This window comes from Malurus melanocephalus, unplaced genomic scaffold (assembly GCF_030028575.1).
Source record: "Malurus melanocephalus ecotype Western Australia unplaced genomic scaffold, MMel_1.1 scaffold_429, whole genome shotgun sequence".
Taxonomy (NCBI): domain Eukaryota; kingdom Metazoa; phylum Chordata; class Aves; order Passeriformes; family Maluridae; genus Malurus; species Malurus melanocephalus.
Window position 1 is genome coordinate 78,500 of NW_026623661.1, and position 20,627 is coordinate 99,126.

Below are 20,627 nucleotides of genomic sequence, written 5' to 3' on the forward strand. Positions count from 1 at the left end.
CTCCTATTCTCATTCTTCAGTGCAATTACCAAACTAGAAGGTGTGATATTCAAAGGAACCAAAATAGTTAAGCTGTAGTTTTTCAGTCATACTTGTAAATTTTACCTTAAGAATGTATGTGCTTTTCGGAAAAAGAATAAATTTATTTAGAGTCTAGCTTTACCAATAAATTTAGATAAAACAGGTTTAACTGTCTTGCCTAATGGGGTCTCCTTATACATAACAAGGCTATTTGTCATCTCCTTGATAACCTAACCTTTGTTAACTGCTTGGAAACTATCAGCAGAGAAGTCAGAGCCTTTGTTGTAACCAGGATACCTCCTTGCCAGCCCTGCCTTATCCATTACTGAAGTGCTAAACAAAAAAAAAGAGTAAAGAAGTATTGTTTAAACTCATTATCAGAATTAAATAGTGTTTAGTAACAAAGCCAGAAACAGACTAGAAATTGGAAAATAAGAAATAACCTATTTCCTTCCTTAAATATTATGACAAACATTGYCAGAAGGATAATGCTACTTGCTTTTATAAATAGTGTTTCTATGATAGTTTTTATGTTCTTATTTACATAAGATGGGTCAAATGCAAGTAAACCATTAATTTTTAGAAAGAGGTAGAAGAATATCTGGTTTGATTTTTTTTTTTTTAATCTACATACATTACATAGTTTTTTAAAATTCTTTCTTTGCTGCAAATCTCCTTCTGATAGATGAATTGAAGATCTATTTTATTTGTTTAATTTTGGGACCCTTTCATGCTGTTAGTGCTTTGGTTATTTTATTCTTTTATCTACTAACTTTTAAAAGTTAGTGGCAWATRTTTTGATTGCAGTATATTCTTTGGCAAAAATAAATTATCTTTGGGATAATGTGAAGACATGGAGAATTTTGGCTACCATGGGGACTAAAGTTCTGTAAACTGGCAGCTGCCAGGCWGGGTAGGTATAACATTTAATGTCCATTCCTTTTGCAACAAAACACTGGGAAAGTCATGGACTTCACAAGTTAAATTCCCTGTTTGAAGTGCTCCTTTTCTTTTCTAGCAAGGCAGACTTTCTGCATGTTGAGGTGATTACTGCCAGTTAATTTTCAACTCTGAATTTCATAAAGAGTATTAAATTATTAAGGTACATCAGTTTMATCAGTAACCTTCTAGGGTAGTGAATCTGAAAAAATATATTATTAAATTTGGAAATTCTGCTTTGTGTTTATATCAGGGAAGGGTCCCCTTGTAATGTTTAGCCATCAGTGTGCTTTTGTTTGTTTTTCTGAATGTTGTATTTTCTAAACAATGCATAAAATAAATGCTACCTCGCAATTTTGCTGTCACGCAAATAAAGCAGTGGAAATGTATGAAAATTTTCCCAGAAAGTCATCTCTGTTCATCAGGGCATTGATTAGGCATACTGGGAATAACAATTGGGTCTTTGTCAGTTATAGAAGATTAGTATTGGGCTGTAATGGTTTCAACTTTAGGCTGATACATTAAATCATTAATCTTCTAGATGTAAGTGAGCCTGACATAATTAAGTTATCTTAATCCCTAGAGATTGTAGCTTTCACTAAATGTCTGAGCACTGAACTAGTTAATATGAAGCAATCACAACTGCTTTTAATGTCAACTTTATTCAAAGAGTTTTCGGGTTTTTTTCTTCTCTGACAACTCTTTTCTATGTGACACTTCCTCTCAAATGTACATCTACTTTTTATACTGCTGTTGAAGACATACAGGAAAATATTCAAATGTGTAACAAGTATTTCTTCTTRCCAACAGTAATATGAACAGTGGTTATGCAAAGCTGCTTCAGTCCATTCAGAGGATCATTTCCCAGGAAGGCTTTGATGGCTCTGATCCCCAGGTACTGAAAATGTTTATACTCCTCTAATCCTGTAACTGTTGTTTTCTGGCTTTTTAAAGGTGGCACAAGAAGGTCTTGGACAAATTAATAAGGAACAAAATATTTTTAAGGATTCCTAAAATGAACAAGCAAAATAAGTYGTGGGKTTTTGGGKKTTTTTTTAAGTTTTTACCTGTTACAGATATGCAGTATCATGCAAGAAAGAATTGTAAGACAGCATTAGTAAAATGCATTTTCTGTGCAATTGGCTGGTAAATGGATGGCCAAATATTATGTAATTAGGCAAAACACATTTTGCCCTACTATATTTGTTTTTCTAATTGTTGCTTTAGCAATAATCTGTTGAACACTCTTGAGGTTCAACATTTAATCTTAAACTTTCAGATTTTTTTCAATGTTTCAAATGGAACGAAGTGAATTTTTTAATGAATTAAATGGTGGCATCTTTGTGTAGTGAGCATTGAAAGACAAGTAAAGAAATATGAATGCTATTTCAATTTAAAAAGCTAAACAGCTTAGCAGCCTTCCAAAAATCTGTGTACTCGTCCATAATGTGGGTAATCAGAAGCATTTAAAGTGTAGCAACATGAGCTAATTTGAGTAGTGCCTATTGGTTGTGCTTTGTAACATACTCAGTAATGTTCTGGTTCTTTGTAACTATATTCAGTAACATGGGAATTGCTTTGGAGTTGATGGAAATAAAATAATAGATTGTATATATTGATGCTGAATTAAAAGSTGATGATTCTTGTGCAATAGAAGGTAATTAGTATAAACACTGGAAAGCCTGAAATTATTTTATAAAAGATGATGTAGCTTAGGAATCATTTTTTCAGGGAAAACAATGCTGGAAGTGATGTTTTCGTGTCTCTCAGTGTGTTTTAGGAGCATTACCTGCACAGAGCACTGTGTGTAAATGTAGGTTATTTGTGCTCAGCTCAGTCTGYGAGGGTTTCCCTTGCCTTTGGTGGCAGTGCCAGTCTGGAGGAGCCAATTGGTCCCTGCCAGTCCCCTGTCCCTGCTCACTGCAGTAACCATGGCAACAGCCATGTGTGTCATCCTCCTGTGCAGCACAGGGATGCTCCTGCTGCTCCTGGGAGCGCTGGGTGACACAAACACCCTGCCAACCTCCAGCCAGCACAGCAGACATTACACTGCTCTGCCTGATTTGGCTTTTTATATCCACGCAAAAGAAAATGAAGGCTGCTTAGAGCCAGCATTTTTTTTTTTTTCGCTTGCAAGTAGGGGAAAATTAAATTAAAGATCATGGATCATTATTTTCTGTTAATTCTGTTAAACCATTTCAAAATGTCTTACAACTAGTGTCAATAAAACACAACTAAGATTTTAACTGAGGTGAATGTCAAAAGTATATGTTTGCTAAATAAAACATCCAAGTTTCTAAGGTGAAGCTTTAAAAGTTAGAAAAGTCCTTTTTCAGGCCAGTTTATTGATCTRGAAAGCCATTAGCACTCTGTAGTTYCTTCTGTTTTGAGAGAGGTACTGCATATGATTTCCTGGAGTGGTTTCTATTACTTTCTTTTTTTAATATTTCCCCTTTCTCTCTTTGTACACTCAAATKTTGTACATTTAGAAGCTTTGTATAATACACACTTCTTAAAAATATGTCCAAAGTTGAATAYAGTAGTGGTTCAGAACACTTCCTCTGCCTGGTCTATAGCCATGATATCTAGATAAAATAGTATTCTTAAATGCCTGATTTTTTTGTTGCTTAAATGCACATCAAGGATTGCCTGARTCTGCTCTGATCAGAAGTAATTAAAGAATGTTAGACTAAAAGTCTTAATTTTTCTATTCTTTTTAAAACTGAACATCTGAGCCTAGCAAATACGATACAGAGAAATCAGACTGTGCTGTCTTACCCTGTGCTGTTTTCCTGATCTTCATAGAGCAGTGTAAAAAGTTAAACTTTCCATAACTAAACCCTAAAAGCCTGCAAAGCCTGAGACTACAGAATCTGCCAGGGTTGAAACACGGATTGCTTTCCCAAAGATTGGAAGTGAATTGAGAGATCAGCTCCCTGTGTACGACACACAAATGGATAAATGCAGAGCCATGTGGTGCTGACTGTGTCTCACAATTTAGGCTCTGTCTACCCAATATGGATAAGGCAGCATTTGCAAGAGCAGCCTCTTGTCTTGTCAAAACCTTTCCTCTGGCTTGCCAGAGCAGCTGTGCAATGTTTTGTGCTTGAGAGTTGCTGTTAYAATTTCTGTTATAATAGTTCTGTTATAGTTGCTGTATAATTTCCAACAGTTGGAAATTATAATCTGCAGTTTATCAAAACACTTTTCTGTAGTGAAAAGTACCTGCAAGCTTTTATTTCTCAAAACTAGTTATTTTTTATACATATATGTGTGTRTGTAATTAAAGAAAGCTGATCTTTAAGTATGAACCCTGAACTCTAGAAATGTTTCTTTGATCACCTTGTGCAGGAAATCTTTCAACAAGGGAGTTTATTGTCTCTCTCTCTCAGCTGTTAATAGCAAATATATCTAAAATCCTTTCCAAAGATCACCAGGAAAGGTCACATCAAACAAGCAGCAATGAGATTTGTCATCAGGAGAGATAACATTTTACTTTGCATAAACACATGACAACTCTGACAACTTCCTAATCTGTCCCTTCAGAAAAAGAGCTTTATCTGAGCCTCTGCTTCTGTTGGATTCTCCTCTGGCAGCCTCCTGCAGRGCAGCAAGCAGGATTTAGGTAGGGAACACAGGGGACTATTTAGGGTTTTTAGGGTTTTATATATCAGCACAGCTTAGATTGCAGCACCCAGGAGGTAACTAAAGCACAGCAGAAGCTCTCATGTCAAGGTGTGGTCCCTAAGGGACAATCTGCTGATGTCCCCATCAGAATCAGGTTTTTTTTTACAGCTGTGGGTCCAACTTCTTTCATTAGTGGGCAGGAGTTGAAAGGAATGTGGAAAGTTGAAAGGAGAATTCTAATTCATGTGCTGGCCAGGTAAGGCACTGTCCTTGTTCACTCAGGAGCAGCAGAAGTGAAAGTGAAGCAAACASTCAGAGTAGTGAGGTTGTGAAAAAAGGTGAAAATAGAGGGACAAGTTGTGTTTGATTACACTCAGACACCTCCAGCAGACTCTCTTAGAACTGGGAGAAAATGCTCTTTCACATGATTTTTAAGCCACTGGTGGAGGAGAGGAAGGACATAAAAAGCCCTAATGTCACTGGATTTTATGGCAGAATATACTTATATTTAACTGGTAAAAAAGTGCAAATTATTAATTTTCAGTATTTCCATGTGTCTATTATGTTTGTACTTGCTTATCTGATATAGCATGATATCCAGACAGTGAAAAAATTCCATTCCACTTGCAAATTTTTACAAGATAATTGAGATAACTTTGATTACATAAAATACACAGTTATTACAGATATGCATTCTAGAAATTGCATATGCATTCTAGTGTTCCTCCTGGTGTTTAAAAATAATAAATGACTTTTTTTTCTGTTTTCCTCCCCCGACAGAAAAAACAAAGGAATGTTTTGCGGATAGGAATTCAGAGTCTGGGTTCCATTTTGTGGGGTGATGACGTTTGTTGCAGTGATGTTCCTGAAGATCCTCACAGCMTTACCAAATTCCTGTATGTTCTCCGTGGCCTGCTGAGGAAATCTTTGTCTGCCTGCATCATCACAGTGCCTGCTCACCTTATCCAGGTAGGAATGCTGTTTTGCAGTTAACAAAAGTTTAAGGTTTGTTTAAGTTTAAGGAAAGAACCAAATTGCACTTTYGGACATTTTCAAGTCTTTTTTCTCAAAGGGTGAACTTAAAATGTGACTCTATCTTATGCTTTATGCTTTAGTGGGAGAGTTATGCTTCAAAATCTACAAAGAACTAAGTATAAAATTACTTTAGGAACAGTTATGCCAAATGTRGGTCTTATTCCTTTTTTAAAAAGCTATCAAAATTTCAGAAACTGAAAAAAGCAAAGAAAATACCTATAGAAATCTCTTTTAAAATTATTTTTTTACAACATCTCAATGTACTTTTCCGCTGCCTTCAGAATGCTTTTTGGAGTATCAGTACAAGACTTTTCAGTCCATCATCTTTACCTGTCATGCTCATTATGATGATATGTGTTTTTAAAGCCAGGAACTGAAAGGTACTGGTTTGCTCTATAATTCTGATATCCCCTTGTATTGGGATTAGGAGCAAACCAGTTATGGCATCAGAGTTATTTTCCCAACTGCAAAATCAGAAGCAATTAACAGCATTGTTCCTGATTGTAGGTGCAGACTTAAATGTATCTTCTGAAAATAAACTTTTTTAGCAAAAGAAAAAATGTAGATAGTCTTTTGTTCTGCAAGTGGTAATGTAACTTACAAAAGCAAAATTATTATTCACAATGAGCAGAGAACCTATAATTTTAGATATTTGATTTGATTATAGTAAAAAAGTACTGGATAAAACCTCATATTATGCAAAATGTTTTCATAGTAGGTGAGTTGATCAATAGATTAAATCCTGGCTTAGGTAAGTACGTGATTCCCATGTATGGCATTTTGTTAAATGAATACCTGCAAATGTTATTTATTTRTTTAGATACCAGCACAATTACTGCTTTGAAAATAAAGAAGGTTGATTTTTTTAGTTTTACCATTGTAGTCAAAAGTGTGCCAATACTCCTCTTGCAGTACATACCTCGTACCTCCATCTCCTTACTTATTATTTTTAAATATTAGGTGGCAGTCTGTCCCTTCAAAAAGAGAAACAGTTAAATTTAATGCAAGAAATAGAATTTCTGTGAATKTAAAATTATCACCCACCCTACTTTTTACACACTGGAATTGCCTGTCCATAATTGAGACTTACAGCCCTTTCCCTTGTACTCTTCTTTATATATCACACCAATAAAGGCTACATTCATATTTTAGAGAAGTCCAGCAATGTCTCTRAGAAACAAATTGAAGGACAGAGTTTTTTTGTTTGCTTCAGACTTAACTTGGGAAGTTGATTTTTGGTTTATAAATTCCATATAGGAATTTGTTTTTGTCTTTATAAATTCCATATAGGTCAATTCACAGGGAGTTAGGATTGAAATTATACCTCGTTTTTTAATTTTAACRGTAAGAACATTCTGAATTTAAATAAAATAAATGTTAGGTACAGAACCTTTGCTTAGGGGTCTTAAACAATTCAGGACAATACTTTTTTTTATTTTTAAATTGAAACTTGACTTTAATGCTGTATGCTCCAGCCTATGCTGAGCAATGAGCTGTCATTAGGAGGAGCAGAGCTGCTCAGGTCTCTCCTTGGCCACATTAGGGATTTCTCAGAGCCCTGCTGTGGACTTGCTGCCCTCTCCAAGAAGCTGTTAAAGAGCCCCTGGGAGCATGTCCCCAGCCTCCCTGGCCTGTTTAATTGGTGATGCTGGCGAGATGAGGGGACAGGAGAACATGTGYTCTCTCAGCCCTCCCTTAGAATAACAGCAGCTGCTGCACTCTCACTGCACAGCACTCACTGCTCTGCTGCATTCACAAAGTAAATTCACAAATAGCTCTTCTTTCCAACAGAGCAAGAGACACGCATTTATTTATTTTTATTTTTTTTCCAAGTAGCTATATGTTTAATTTGATCAGAGTGGCATATGCTTTCTCTGTTGAATCTTCAMGTCAGTGCACTGAAGGCATAGAGAATACCCCCTGTTTTTAAGTAAATTCCACATTTTTTTTCCCCTGTTCCTCTATTTCCTAGGTTGTAGTTTGGCCCCTAACTAAATTAATTGGGTGGTCTCCAAGAAAAYTCTTCACATGTCTAATTTCGAAATCACATTTAATCAAAGTTTTGTCTGGATGATACATGCAAAAAGATAGTTTGGTCTTTACCTGCTTTATCATGAAGAAGTAGATTTTTAGGAGTGMCATATCTTGTCTCTGTCAGTCTCCAGACTAGTTACTCCAATGAAACAGTAAAACAATCAGTAGAACTGATTTTCAACAGGGACAATATCTTTTCAACCCAGACTAGTTCGGTTTTTTAAATGGAATACATATTTTATACATTTTTATACATATATATATATGAATAATGCATATATATATATATATATATATATATATGTGTATCTATTTTTTGAAATTGTTTTATTTATGTATTTTACCAAACACTTTGCATGTTGAATTGTGACATGGGAGCCCACAAATTAAACCTACCTGGTTTCTTTCTTGTTGAGAAAGTTTAATTTTGCCTTTACTTTTCATATGTTATCTTTGTTCTTGGCTGGTGAGACATTAAAATGATCCTCCCCATTTCATATTTTCTATGTTCTGGTTTGTAATTTCTGTCATTCTGCCTCCTTAATCTGTTTCTAAACAGTCACTTTACCTTATTACAGTAACATAACACAGCAATGCTGATATTGTTTGTTCACTTTTCCTACATTCTCATGTCTGCTTTGACTCTTCCATGACTGCAGAGCATTAAACAGGGATTTTGTTCTTGRTGTTTTTCCCTCTGTGATACACGTGCACCAATGTGGCTCTTTCATTATTCCAGCAATTCATTGCTTTGGATTTAATAACTTGGAATTGCATTTGTCCAAAGATGATRCTCATTTATCCAGCTTGGTGGGACAGTTCATGGTGTTCTGTAAGGCTGGCTTTTAGTAAAAGGCACAAATTTGCAAAAAAAAGTCTATTTATGTGTGGAATTTTTTCAGAGTAATTGAAAGAAATTGTAGTCCACTAAAGCATACAGATTTTTTTTTGTGTTTTATTGATGAAACTTCTAGGGCAAACAGTGCATGAGAAAAAAAGAAAATTCTCTTTTCTCAACCACAAAAATAGGAATACATTATTCTGGAAGACGGTTTCAAGAAAATGACACAAAAAACTTATCCAATTATGAATTTTATTCAGATGATGTGTGACAAGTTTTACTTGATTGATATTTTCTACCGATTGAACATACTCTTATCTTACACTGTCTGTCAGGTAATAAATATTGAGCTACTTACAAGTATGATTAAAATAGTTGATGGAAGGTTATTTTTCAAGTCTTCCTACTGCTTCTTGAAAATGCATTGTGCCCGAGAAATCATATGGTACATTTGAAAAGGGAAAATTACTTCCATTTTGAAAATCTAGCATTGATCAAGGAGGGCAGATTGAAGAGGCATTTCAATTGTTGTTACAATTTCCAAGTTTATGGAATATTATAAAAGCAAGCAAGGATTCTTTTTCTGTGTGTTGATAATYTGTGCATTTTAATACCTAAATTTAGGAAAAGAATTATTGTGCAATTGTGTGACTGAAGGGGCTTTAATGTCACTGGTCTATACTGGAAAAGCCCTAAATTAGAACTTAAAATATTTTCCCATTGTATTTTTTTTTCTTTAATTACTAGAAATCGTTGGTAAATCCAAGAACATCTTCCCCTGAAAATGCTAAATAATATTTTTGATTCTATTCTTGTTTTCCCCATTTTGTATTACTTAAATATTGGTTTTTTTGAGTAGATTATTATTTTCACAGAAGAAAGCTGTCCTGTATTTTGAACTTGAAGCTGGTATTACTGGTAAGGACTAAAAACCATATTAGTCAGCAAGTACCAAGGGAAATTAATTGACTAATGAAAAGTCAGTATGAATAAGTCTGGTTACAAACCCTGTCCTCAGAGTCTGAAGTTCTGTTTAGCAAGRTATTTTCATTATTTCATCCGGTACGTTAAAAAATTAATTTCCTGCAATATTAATGTTTTRATGTTTTGAATTCACCGAAGTGCATRAGTCGCTGTACATTTCAGTGTAGGAAAATTCAGAAACAAACCTTTTCACATCCAAAGCCTTTTGTGTTCACACAGAGTGATTTAGCAGCTGAACTCCAAGTCAAGCAATACAGTGCTTTAAATTGCTGATGTAGGATTATCAGATATAAACTCCTCTAGCTGGCAAATTTCTCAGTTTGAAATGTTTATTCCTATGACAAGAACTTTGCAGAGTTAACTGGTGTAAAGTGCTGAATAACCTTCAAATGTATTTGGTGAGGTGGCTGCTGCTCACAGATTTGTGTTGAGATCCAATATCATGATTAAGGAAGCTTTCCCATCTCTCTGCAAAATAGAAACCATGAAGATTAAATAGTTGTAATATTTCTTCTATACTGGGTTTTTTTGCTTTCTATTTAATGTTGAGTGTTGCTTTTTATTGTATGTGAAAAGTAGAGTTTAACAACTTAAATATTGAGAATTGTAAGTTTATGACAGGTATTTTGGGTTATCTACATAGTATTAGGATATGTCTAATTTGTGTTTTAGGTATTTATCTTTAAAATTCTGATTGAGTAGGAAGCTCAGGGAAGTATCCTATTCAAAATTTAAATTGTGGAACAGTAAGCTTTTTTAAAATTTCTCTTTTTTTTTGACAGTATTTGCTAATCAAATTGTAGAAGAAAAAGATGTATTTTGTGGTTTCATGGAATCAGGTTTTGGTTACCAACAGGCTGTGTTGTAGCACTACCACTTCTGATTTTGCACCAACTACCCATTTCAAAAATGAATATGATACACATCTGATGCATGTTTTTGTCCCCACGTTAGTTGTCTTTTAACCAAATTAATTATATTATGAACAGTCACACTATATGTTAAAGTGGCAGGCCTACAACAGCCTTGTCATTTTTAATGAATTTTACTTTTTAAAGGGACAATATATYCACATTTTTATCACCATCTCATCGATACGCTCTCTTTAATTAWWAAAAAAAAWMACTTTCCCAAAATGCATACRTTTAACTTGAAAAGTGCATMAYTGCAATTTTATTTTACATTTGATTTCACATAAATTAAAAACTCGCCCATGAAAATTAGGTTTTGAAGGTTTTGAACAACAGCATTAGACCTAAACAGTTAAATATCCCATCACAGTATGGAGATAGTCATCTGTTCAAGCATATGGAATCTTTTGGCTACTGGACTAAGTAGTTAATATAATGCCCAGTGTCCAGACATGGACACAACTGTTATGGAAGCAGAAGGGAAGAGSCTCATGTATTGAGCCCATTTGGACACTGAGAAGTAAAGATTAGAAAACTGACTTTAAATAATGCAGGACAAAGTGGTTATTGCTATAAGCAAGTCATTCTTTTAGAAAATGGGAGGTAGGATTGAGTTTCTGGAGCAATATTTTTTTTTTGCTTAAGTAGAAGTCCAGGGTCTTGGGGGAAAAAAAACCCCACAACTCTTTGACTCTAAAAATCCGCTTTGGCATTAAATATAGGGTTTATCTGTTCTGTTTTAGAACAAAGGAACAATAATTTTGCGCAAAACTATTTTGCATTTAATCCTTGTATATATATTTCCCATCTTGAATTATTTTCATAGAGCGGAATATTGAATTTCTGTGTAATGAGTGGTTAGAAACATTTTCATGGGAACTTTTGCTGTTGTTTAAAAATCCTAAAATTTCAGAATCCAATTCTACCTCTTTTTGTTTAGACATTCTCTATTAATTAGAATATAATCATAATAAAAAGGAATACTGCATCTTTAATGATGTTTTTGTGCCTATGTAGTTAAGCTTTAATGCTAGGRAAAAAAAAAAAAAAAGATTAAATTAGCCTTGTAACCTCTTTCTCTTCCAGACTGATGATGGAAAATAAAAGCTCTTAGCCACAGAATGTAACACTTAGAATTAATATTTAATTAGACCAGCAAATTGTACACCGTGGCTGAAAGCTTCCAAAGAGTTGTTAGTGCCACAATTGACCTACAAGTTTAATAATAACTCACTTCTAGGAGCAAGTGCCAGTTCAGCATAGTGGAGCCACTGTAAGAAAGTCCTGTGAGATTAAAATCAGCAAACCAAATGGCAGGCGAGGATTCCTGGGATGGAGCCTTCTGGAAAGCTGGGAGCTGGAGTAGCTTTGCAGCCAGGATTCAGATGAGAACAGTGGGCAAAAAAAGCTGATCCCTCCTGTTCTGGGAGATTCTGGTTGTAGGCCAAAATCTTAGAACAGATTTTTTTCTAAATGTTCGTGCCGCAGCTATTAATTTATATCACAAATCGAGTAATGAATGGCTTCTTTTCAYCTTTTAATTAAGTTTTAATGCAAACATTGGTCATGAATTTTACTCATGGAAGAAGGATACGTTTTTGATATGATGTGTCATTTAGTATGTTTGTATTGCCTAATGTTTGATTTTATAGCACCTCACTGCTACATAAGGGGGTTTCTGTTAGAGTAAGATGTGACGAGCAATTTGTCGAAATATTATGAAATGTGTAAATTAAATATGAAATGGGTATTCATTGTAAAATAYCATATTTTGAAGGTTAAATAGCTTAATCTTGCTTTTCATTTGATGAAGAATTAAAATATAAAGCCAGTAACTCTCCATTAGATATCCATCCGAGCCTTAATTCTATGGCAAATTATTCTAGTGAAATAGGGCACCATAAGTTCAAAAATGTGCAAACACACAGCAACAGACTGAGGGAAGGAGCATTCTGCATTATTTATCGGCTAGATCCTAAATAATTAAAGAAATGCCTACTCATTAGTTAAAAATTAAAGCCGGGGAGGACCTTGCCAGCAGAGGGAGCAGTCATGTCTTTCCTTAGTTCCCATCATTTCCACCCTTCCTCTTCTTTTTGCCCAGCCAGTTTCCCATCTGGACCCAGCTTTGCCAGCCTGCTCCTGGTGACAGCCTATAATTTTATACTGGATAAGGGATTGGTTTTTTAAATGGTTTTATATTTTAGAATCTTGCCACTTGGTTATCAATATCAGCTAGGTGTTCCTTTTGGTGCTATTAATTGAAATGATAGTGCTGGTTCTTTTAGGTCACCTCTGAATAAAATGTGGTTCACTATTTAAAGAGCTAAAGTTGCAGAGAGTGTTAGCCTTTCTAAATCTGTAAGCAATGCCYTTTTTTTCAGGCAAAATGGCAACAAAAGGAATTCCTAAACCTTTTTCTTATAAAGAATGATTTCCAGTGGAATAGTAGGATTTTAGTTAAACCAGGTGGTCTCAAATACGTAATTTCATCAGTTTTGTTATGGCTCTTTTGTAATATGAAACATTCTTCAGACTGCTTTTGCATCTCTATTTTATACTATGCTATGACCAACTTGGCTTATTTTCTGTGTTCAGTTTTGTAGAGGAAGTTGCTCAAATGGTCAGTTCATTTTTGTAATGATTAAAGACAGGTAATAACCTACAGATATCTATATATGAGCTTTTATAACAGTGAGGTAATCTCATTAGTGAAAACCAGATCATGTTCAGGGGAGGTGCTGGGCTCATCTTAGCCCAGATCTTGTCCTGATTTCATCCCAGCCACTCACCCTTCACTGGAGAAGGGCTCAATCTGATTTATTTGAGCAAGARCCCCACGCCCCAGAAGCATTCAGTCACCTGCAGTCTGTGCTTTTCAGCTTCTGAATTCTAAGGAAAGAGAAGAGAAAAGCACTGGACAGGATTCAGCTCAAAAAGTGTCACCCTTTAGCACACTGTRCATCTGTCACCTCTTTCAGCCAGATAATAACAGGATTTTCAGCACCCAGCTTTCTGACTTCCACAACATCTTCATGATCCCACCAAATATTTTGCTGATACCCCAAAACCACAGATCCTGAACCAAACCTGAAATGGAGGGGGGCAGACAGAGCTACAAAGAAARGCTGAGTTGGGATCTCAGCTCAGTGTTGATGGCTTTTGGCTTTGGGCAGCTCACATGACACCTTTGTGCTTGTGACTGACTTGTAAATGAGGAATGCAGCACTTGCCTGTCTTTTGTGAAGCACTTGGAGATCAACAGATGGAACACTTGATTTAAACTACTAGACTTGGTTCATTTTTTTTAGCTTCAGCAGCAACTGTTGTTGACTTGCTTCATTTATCTCTGTTTAGGACTCTCTCATTTCACTGTTGGCCTTTAGGTCTGCTCTTCAATGGCAAAATAGATTTGTTATTTTGTAAGGCACCAAGATTTGCTGGCCTTAAATGCTTTCATAGCTCAAGTAATAGACAAGTCCATTTTCAGTGAAGATCTAAAGTTGTTTTGTTGGGTTTTTTTTTAGTGTGTGATACCTACTTTTTATTTCCTGGCTCATTATTCTTCCTGAAAATTTTTCAAAMTTAATTGTATGCAGTGTCATCCACCTTCATCTGACATTTTATGATAATGTGCAAAAACACTGCAGAGTTCCCACAGCAGACAACTATCGGGACAAATGTTATTAAAAGCAACCTTAAGAGAACAACCAAAATGTGGAATTAATATGTTGTGTAACATATTGACCAACAGATGCTTTGGTACTCTCTTCCCATTTTTATGAGTATGTTGCATCTAATTGCCTGCTCATGTCCTTTCTTTGCTTTTGCACCTTGTGCAAAATCATTCAAATGTATTATTTACTCCTTTAAATTAATTAATGTAATAATTAATTCGTGCCTATAAACAAATCAACCAAAATCAGTGCTTCTCTGGTTTAAGCCATACAGATGGATACTTACACTTAAGTTCTGTTATAGTTTTATATAATGAGGTTCTTTAAATGCAGCAGAAGATGCCTGATTGCTCAGAATCCCTAAATGTGGATTTCTCATCACTAAAGACATTGAAGTTTGCAGCAAATGCTCTAAATATATTTCTAGGCTGTTTTCCAGCAAAGGTGCCACACCTGTGTTTAGTTTTTTTGTGAGATTGGTACGAATTTCTACACCCCAGAATTTGTTAATGTCATCTTGTGTTCCAGTGGTCTGAGTGTACATTCATTTCAGAGCCAAAATCCAACATTCAGGTGGTAGATTTGTTGTGTGCAAACACTGTAGAAGTGCTACTCAGTTTGGAGTTTATATATAGACTTAGAGAATTTTATACTTTACAGTCTTTATTAATTATCAAATAACATTTTTTTTATCAGAGCACTTGTGAATCATTTATTTTGGGGACTTGGGAATAATCAAAAAGTGCACAAACTGTTTCTCTATGAAACTAGTGCCATGGCCTATTACCTAACTTCTTTTACCAAAATAAAATGTAACGATAATTCTGCAATTTTCTGAGCAGTAATTATTAACAAATGATCATAAATATTTAAGTCATGTTTCTTCATAATTTATATTTCCAATGTAAAATCCTTTGGAGATTAAGTAGTAATGACAAGTGGTAAATATTTGTGTATTGTGAAGTCATTGCCACATGTAGTAYTTTAAGTCGTGAAACTCAAGTAGGATTCAGTGTATGAACTCTTAATTAAATGCTTTAAAATAAAACCAGTGATGGGATTATATTACCAGAATGTAAAGATTCTGAAGTTAAATGCAGCCTTCTACCAAAACATAGCCTAATGTCTCTTTGTAAAACAAACTTGTCTTAAAATACCTTATTTTCAATGTAGTATATAGGTCAATATTAAAATTTTGTTAATGTGATGATCAGAATACAAATGCAAATAGATTCAAAAAGCCCATTTAATTCAGGTATTTATATAGGTGCTGATTGGATCTCATTGTAGATCATTAGCATGAGTGTCATTTTCCTTTTAAATTTTGAGATTGTTTCTATGTACTATGTAGAAAAGTTGAAGCTGCCCTATGAAAAATTTYCACTCTGACTTTTATTTGCTTATGCAGTGCAAAGATTGAGAATTTAAATATTTTTATTACACAAAATTTGTGAGGTTTTTAATTTTTTTTTAGAAACTGACAAAATGGGAGGACGTATCTCTGGGTGTTARAAAAATTTTGACAGGAAATCAGAAGAGAACTAGAAATTAGAGCAGAGTAGAAAAGACAGATTTTTTTGTTTCCTAATATGGAATCCAGATGAACCTAGATTGATTTGATTAATAGTAGTAATGATAAAATTGTGGTACATTAAGAACTCAATCCAGTAGAAACACACAATATTAATTTCAGTGTGTGTGTTTGAGCTAACAGGCTATGCGTGAATTTGTGTTGGTAGAGTACCAAGCTTTATACTCAGACACAGACCATGATACATTTGAAACTGCTTTTTTTTTTTGTAAATAAATATTTTCAAACATGCACAAATAATTACTCAAATGTCTGTATCTTCTGAAAAGAAATTAGTAAGACAAAGCAATCTTTTTCTGTAATTGCCCTTCCCCAGAGCTGGTTAAACAAGTGTACAGTTCCCAATTCCATAGCCAGCTCGCTGCATGGATTTTCGTGACATGTTTTGAAAGTACACTTTGGTTGAACCCAAATATTGCAAGTTTGCACTTAAAAGAACATGTCTGTCTAAAACAGGAGCACAAAGTAAGATATAGAATGGATTCCCAGCCCAGCCTGCACAACAGGATTGCTACCATGTCGTTAGAATAATTATATTTTGGCTGAACTAACTAATTTAGAAAAACTACTGTACATCTAGCAAGACTGAAAACTTTCCAAGGCTGGATTGGATTTGTGCTTTTTTTTTTTTTTTTCATTTTTAGTATAATTTAAAACAATACCTCTTCTAGCTGCCAACAAACTCTTTCCCTGAATCTCACCATTCCTGGCTTCCCTCCTAACCATGTCCTGGCTCACCTCCAGAGCTGCCAAGTTTATGCCAGAAGCAGGAGGTAGATTTGTATGGGGCTGGAGGAAGATCTGGAGCTCTGTTAAATTTTCGAGCCCAGATGGGGCAACATGATTTGTGTGTTTATGTCAGTGTGCCATACATCACAACTATCTGTGTGCTGACGTCAGCTTTGATTGGACATTAATGTGCTGAACGCTGCAAACTACAAAATACATGATAGATACAGATCTATGGCAACAATGCCACATAAGCAAATGTCTGTTTGGTGTGGCCATTCASTGTGCAAAATATTTCCCAAGATACACTGCATTAAGCCAGGGGAATATTTTGACATACTTTAAAAACAAAAACAAAATCAACATGGGCAAAGAACATTTCCCATTTAAACCCTTTCAGAGGAAGAGCTGAAAGCAACACATTAAAGTATGTATCATCAGGCAAATGTTGAGTTGCTGTCCCTCAATTGAATCTTTCCAGACCTAAAACCAAATAGAAAAGATTCTATTCTTATGATTTGCAGGACTGGCAGTGRTGAGGATACGTTGCTGATGGTTGAGCATCTTTTTTGCCACAGTTTCTGTAACCCATTGTTATCGAAACTAGCAGGCAAAAACATTAATAGACAGCAATTTTTTTTTCTTTTTCAAGTGAGATGATATTTTTTCAGTATCAAGAGTTTAGTTTTGAGGAATCATCAATGTTTGTTTATTTATATAAAAGTTTTGTATTTCTTACTTATACAAATAGCATCCAGCAGCCTGCTGAAGAACTGGCAAAATATGGTAATTTCTGGTCTGTGGATTTATAGAGGTCACTGACTACTTCAGATTTATATTTATATCATCTTTATGTGATTGCCCCCGTCGAATAATGTGACCAAAAGATTCCATTAAGATATAATATACTGTCTCTCTCTTCCTAGAAGAGGAAATGATTTGCAAGTCAGCTTTCCTATTTCAGGGGCTGATACAATAGCAAACTCTGGCTATTGGTGTGTAGGCAGTTCTTTAATGTGAGATCTCTTACATAATTCCTCAGAAAGGAAATTCTGTAGGATAACACTACTTTATCATTATCCAGCATTAGACTTTGTAGGTAGAATGGAAGTTCCCTGATTCCACAGGGATGGATGCTCTTGGCCTGAGCACAAGTAGCAGCTCTGCAAAGAGCCCCCTCGGCAGGATTTGATGCCATCTGGCCCATAAGGTGGGGAAGGGAGGGGGTGTCAAGGTACCATGGGATCCATGGATTTAGGCTTGGTAACCTGAGCAGATTGGGCTGTGCAGGACAGACCACAATTCCATGTAGTGGTCAGAAAACAGAGTTCAGTTTATTCTTGGATAGGAGCAGGAAATGTTCACCTTTCATKGGTGCTTTGTGAGCTTCTCTGTGGCTAGAAAATATATGGTCATTGAAATGTGGATTCATGAAAGCAGCTGGGATATTGCTCACCATTTTAATAAACCTTTAATAAAGTACAATTCATAGGCTGTTCTAACATAATCTATGGGTGTTAGAATGCATAGGCCGTGTTTTAGTCTCTCTGCTTATAATTGATAAATTGTTATTATGAAATAGCTTACCAGTATTCCAGTTGACCTTTCAGAATAAGCATCAGTCATGTAGTTTATGAAAGAAGTGCAAAATGTACAAGATACTTTAAAATTAAAAAAAAAAAAAATACAAAATTAGAACCTGGGGCTACAGGGCTAATTCCTTATAATTGGAATTGGTATTTTGAGGTTATTCACCTTGATACCCTTGAAGGTTTGATGAATGCAGCATCTACAACCACCAAGATTGCCCAGGCACCTTTAGGATAACTATTTCTTATCTTAAGGAAATATTTTGCTTTTTACCACAGATGTGTTTCCTTTTTTTTCTCATTAAATACTGACATCGTCAAAACATTCAAGAACATTTTTCCTGATTTACCTCTGAAGATCTCTATTGTGACCTTTGAATTCTCTTTCTGCTGTATAAAATTAAGTAAAGAAAAGCATGTGGAAAACGGCTTATTTAAGGCATATGACAGTACATAGCACGAGACATAAGCCATCACTTAAAAATTACAAATACATTGAGAAATGGTAATGCTGCTTGAAGCTTCAGGTTCATATGTTGTGTARAGAGAAACTTTTAAAGGGAAAAATGCTAAGAAATTACTGGAGTTTTCCATGTTCAACTGATAACGAAAATGAATGATTGTGTGGGTTCTGCTTGTTCAAAATATTAGACATGATATGCCTCAGTGTATTAAAAACCAAGGTTTTCAGAACCCAAACTAAAACTGGGCATCAGACTCATAGTAGAAATCAATGTGAGATAAGCTTTACATGTGACTGGTAAAATATCACTGATGAGACAAATGCTTTTTATGAATATTTGGGGAAATGTTAATTCAGTGCCACGTTAGTTCTTTTATGATTTCTCCTTGTCAAATGTATGTTTTCTTTGGACAGATATTTCAAGTGGGTTTTTTTTTRAGAAAAAAGCCTTCTAACATAATTTCTACATATTGATGACCTATTTTTTCCCCCCAGTTTGTCATTGAGAAGACCAAGGCTTACTCTACGAGCATTAATTACCTTTTTCATCACATAGGATGTGTATTTTGTTTCCATGTCTTACAGAATAAAGCAATTATGGAACGTGTAACAAACTTGTCAGATATGGTAGTTGGTCTTGAATCATTTATTGGCTCTGAGAGAGAAACCAATCCATTGTACAAGGATTACCACGGTAAGTTCCATCTTTAGCAATGCAAAAATTCCACCCTGAGTGGTTCTGGGGCACTTAGCAGCTCACCCTCCAACCAGTGGAGAAAAGAAGGGTTGGATTTCATTTTGGAATGCAATTCTTAAATGTTTCCCCCTTGCCTAACCATTCTTGAGTTAGGGAAATTTTCAGCAAAGTGCATTAAGGCTGCAAAGGAAACATGGCAACTCCTTGCATGTTGTCAAGGCGTATTAGGGAGGCATGGCTCAATCAGATGTACATCTCAACAGGCAGCCTTTGGGGAATTCACATGCAGGGGAGGCTTGGCAATCATCTGACCAGCSAGCTCAACTTGTCATGAAATCAATACTTTTGATCTGCCAAGTTTTAAATTGAGAACACGGCAAAATATTTATTAAGAGGAAGGCGAACAAAACACTAAATTATGTGCTGGATAAACTTTAGCTAAAAAGAATGTTGTTTTTTCAGCTATACATTACAGCATTTGCACATATAAAGAAATTAATTTGCTATGTAAAATATGAAACTGATTTTTTGGTAAAAAAAGCCTTTCAAGTGTTTTATCTTCAAAATGTGTAATAGTGCTTAATCTTGCATTTTGTTTCCCAAAGATTTTTTGCTGGCTGTTGCAGCAGAACTATTTAAATTTCATAAATGATATTAGAAGTTATGCACAGCCAAAACAGTGAACGATTTTAGCTCATCTGGAGCAGTGCTGCATAAATTACAGCTCTTATTATTGTGATACTACTGTAGTTCCATGGAAACCTTTAGCTGAAAGTAAACTGCTTATTCGAAAGCTGCAGTAAACATATGACAGTGGCAGTGTTTTCCATGGCACAATGTATAGGGTATCTAGAAAAAAAAAAAGCAAAGATGGTGTTGAGACACCACTGTGTGTATGCAAGCTGTAATTAATAAATCAGAGAAAAATCTTTCTGACTGTGAAAGTAGTGCACATTTCATTATCTGAAAAAAAAAGGTGAATGAAAAAAGAAACAGTGAACAAAAGCTGGAATAATTTGCCTAATTATTTTTCCAACTGTATAATCGTGATATGGCCTTTGTTTATGCTAACATAATTCTGTCAATTTAATACTSCTTTTCTCAGTACTGAAGAGATCCTTTAAGACAATGTGTGTTTTAGCAGTTATTTCCTGGTTTCCTATAAAAATGTATGCTAAGTCATTTCTGGTGCTATTTAATAMAAATTATGTGCCAATAGACATAGATTTTGAGATTTACACAACCTCAATTTGACAGTCTGAAAAAGAGGTATTTCCAACGGTTTTAACTTTGTGGATTCTTTTTGCTTAAGAGCRTATTTTAAGGCATTTATTTACTGCAGATGATGAAAGATTTTGACATTACTCAGGAGAAGTTTGATTACATTATTGCATTAGTTAATGAATCCTCCTTAATAATTTTATTAAGCTGCCTGCAAGTTTAAATTTTTGAAAAGCCACAACATAAAAAAATAATTATATAGATGACC

The 20,627-nt window shown here is 35.0% G+C and overlaps 1 protein-coding gene across 1 annotated transcript in view; it reads left to right on the forward strand.

Annotated features, from left to right (window-relative positions):
* The window catches only part of ELP4 (elongator acetyltransferase complex subunit 4), a 101,013-nt gene that overhangs the window by 22,687 nt on the left and 57,699 nt on the right, over nucleotides 1-20,627 (forward strand). The window contains exons 6-8 of the mRNA XM_057379989.1: nucleotides 1,771-1,855; nucleotides 5,368-5,556; nucleotides 19,027-19,135. Of these exons, the coding sequence (XP_057235972.1) occupies nucleotides 1,771-1,855; nucleotides 5,368-5,556; nucleotides 19,027-19,135 (383 nt within the window). The remainder of the gene's footprint in view (nucleotides 1-1,770; nucleotides 1,856-5,367; nucleotides 5,557-19,026; nucleotides 19,136-20,627) is intronic.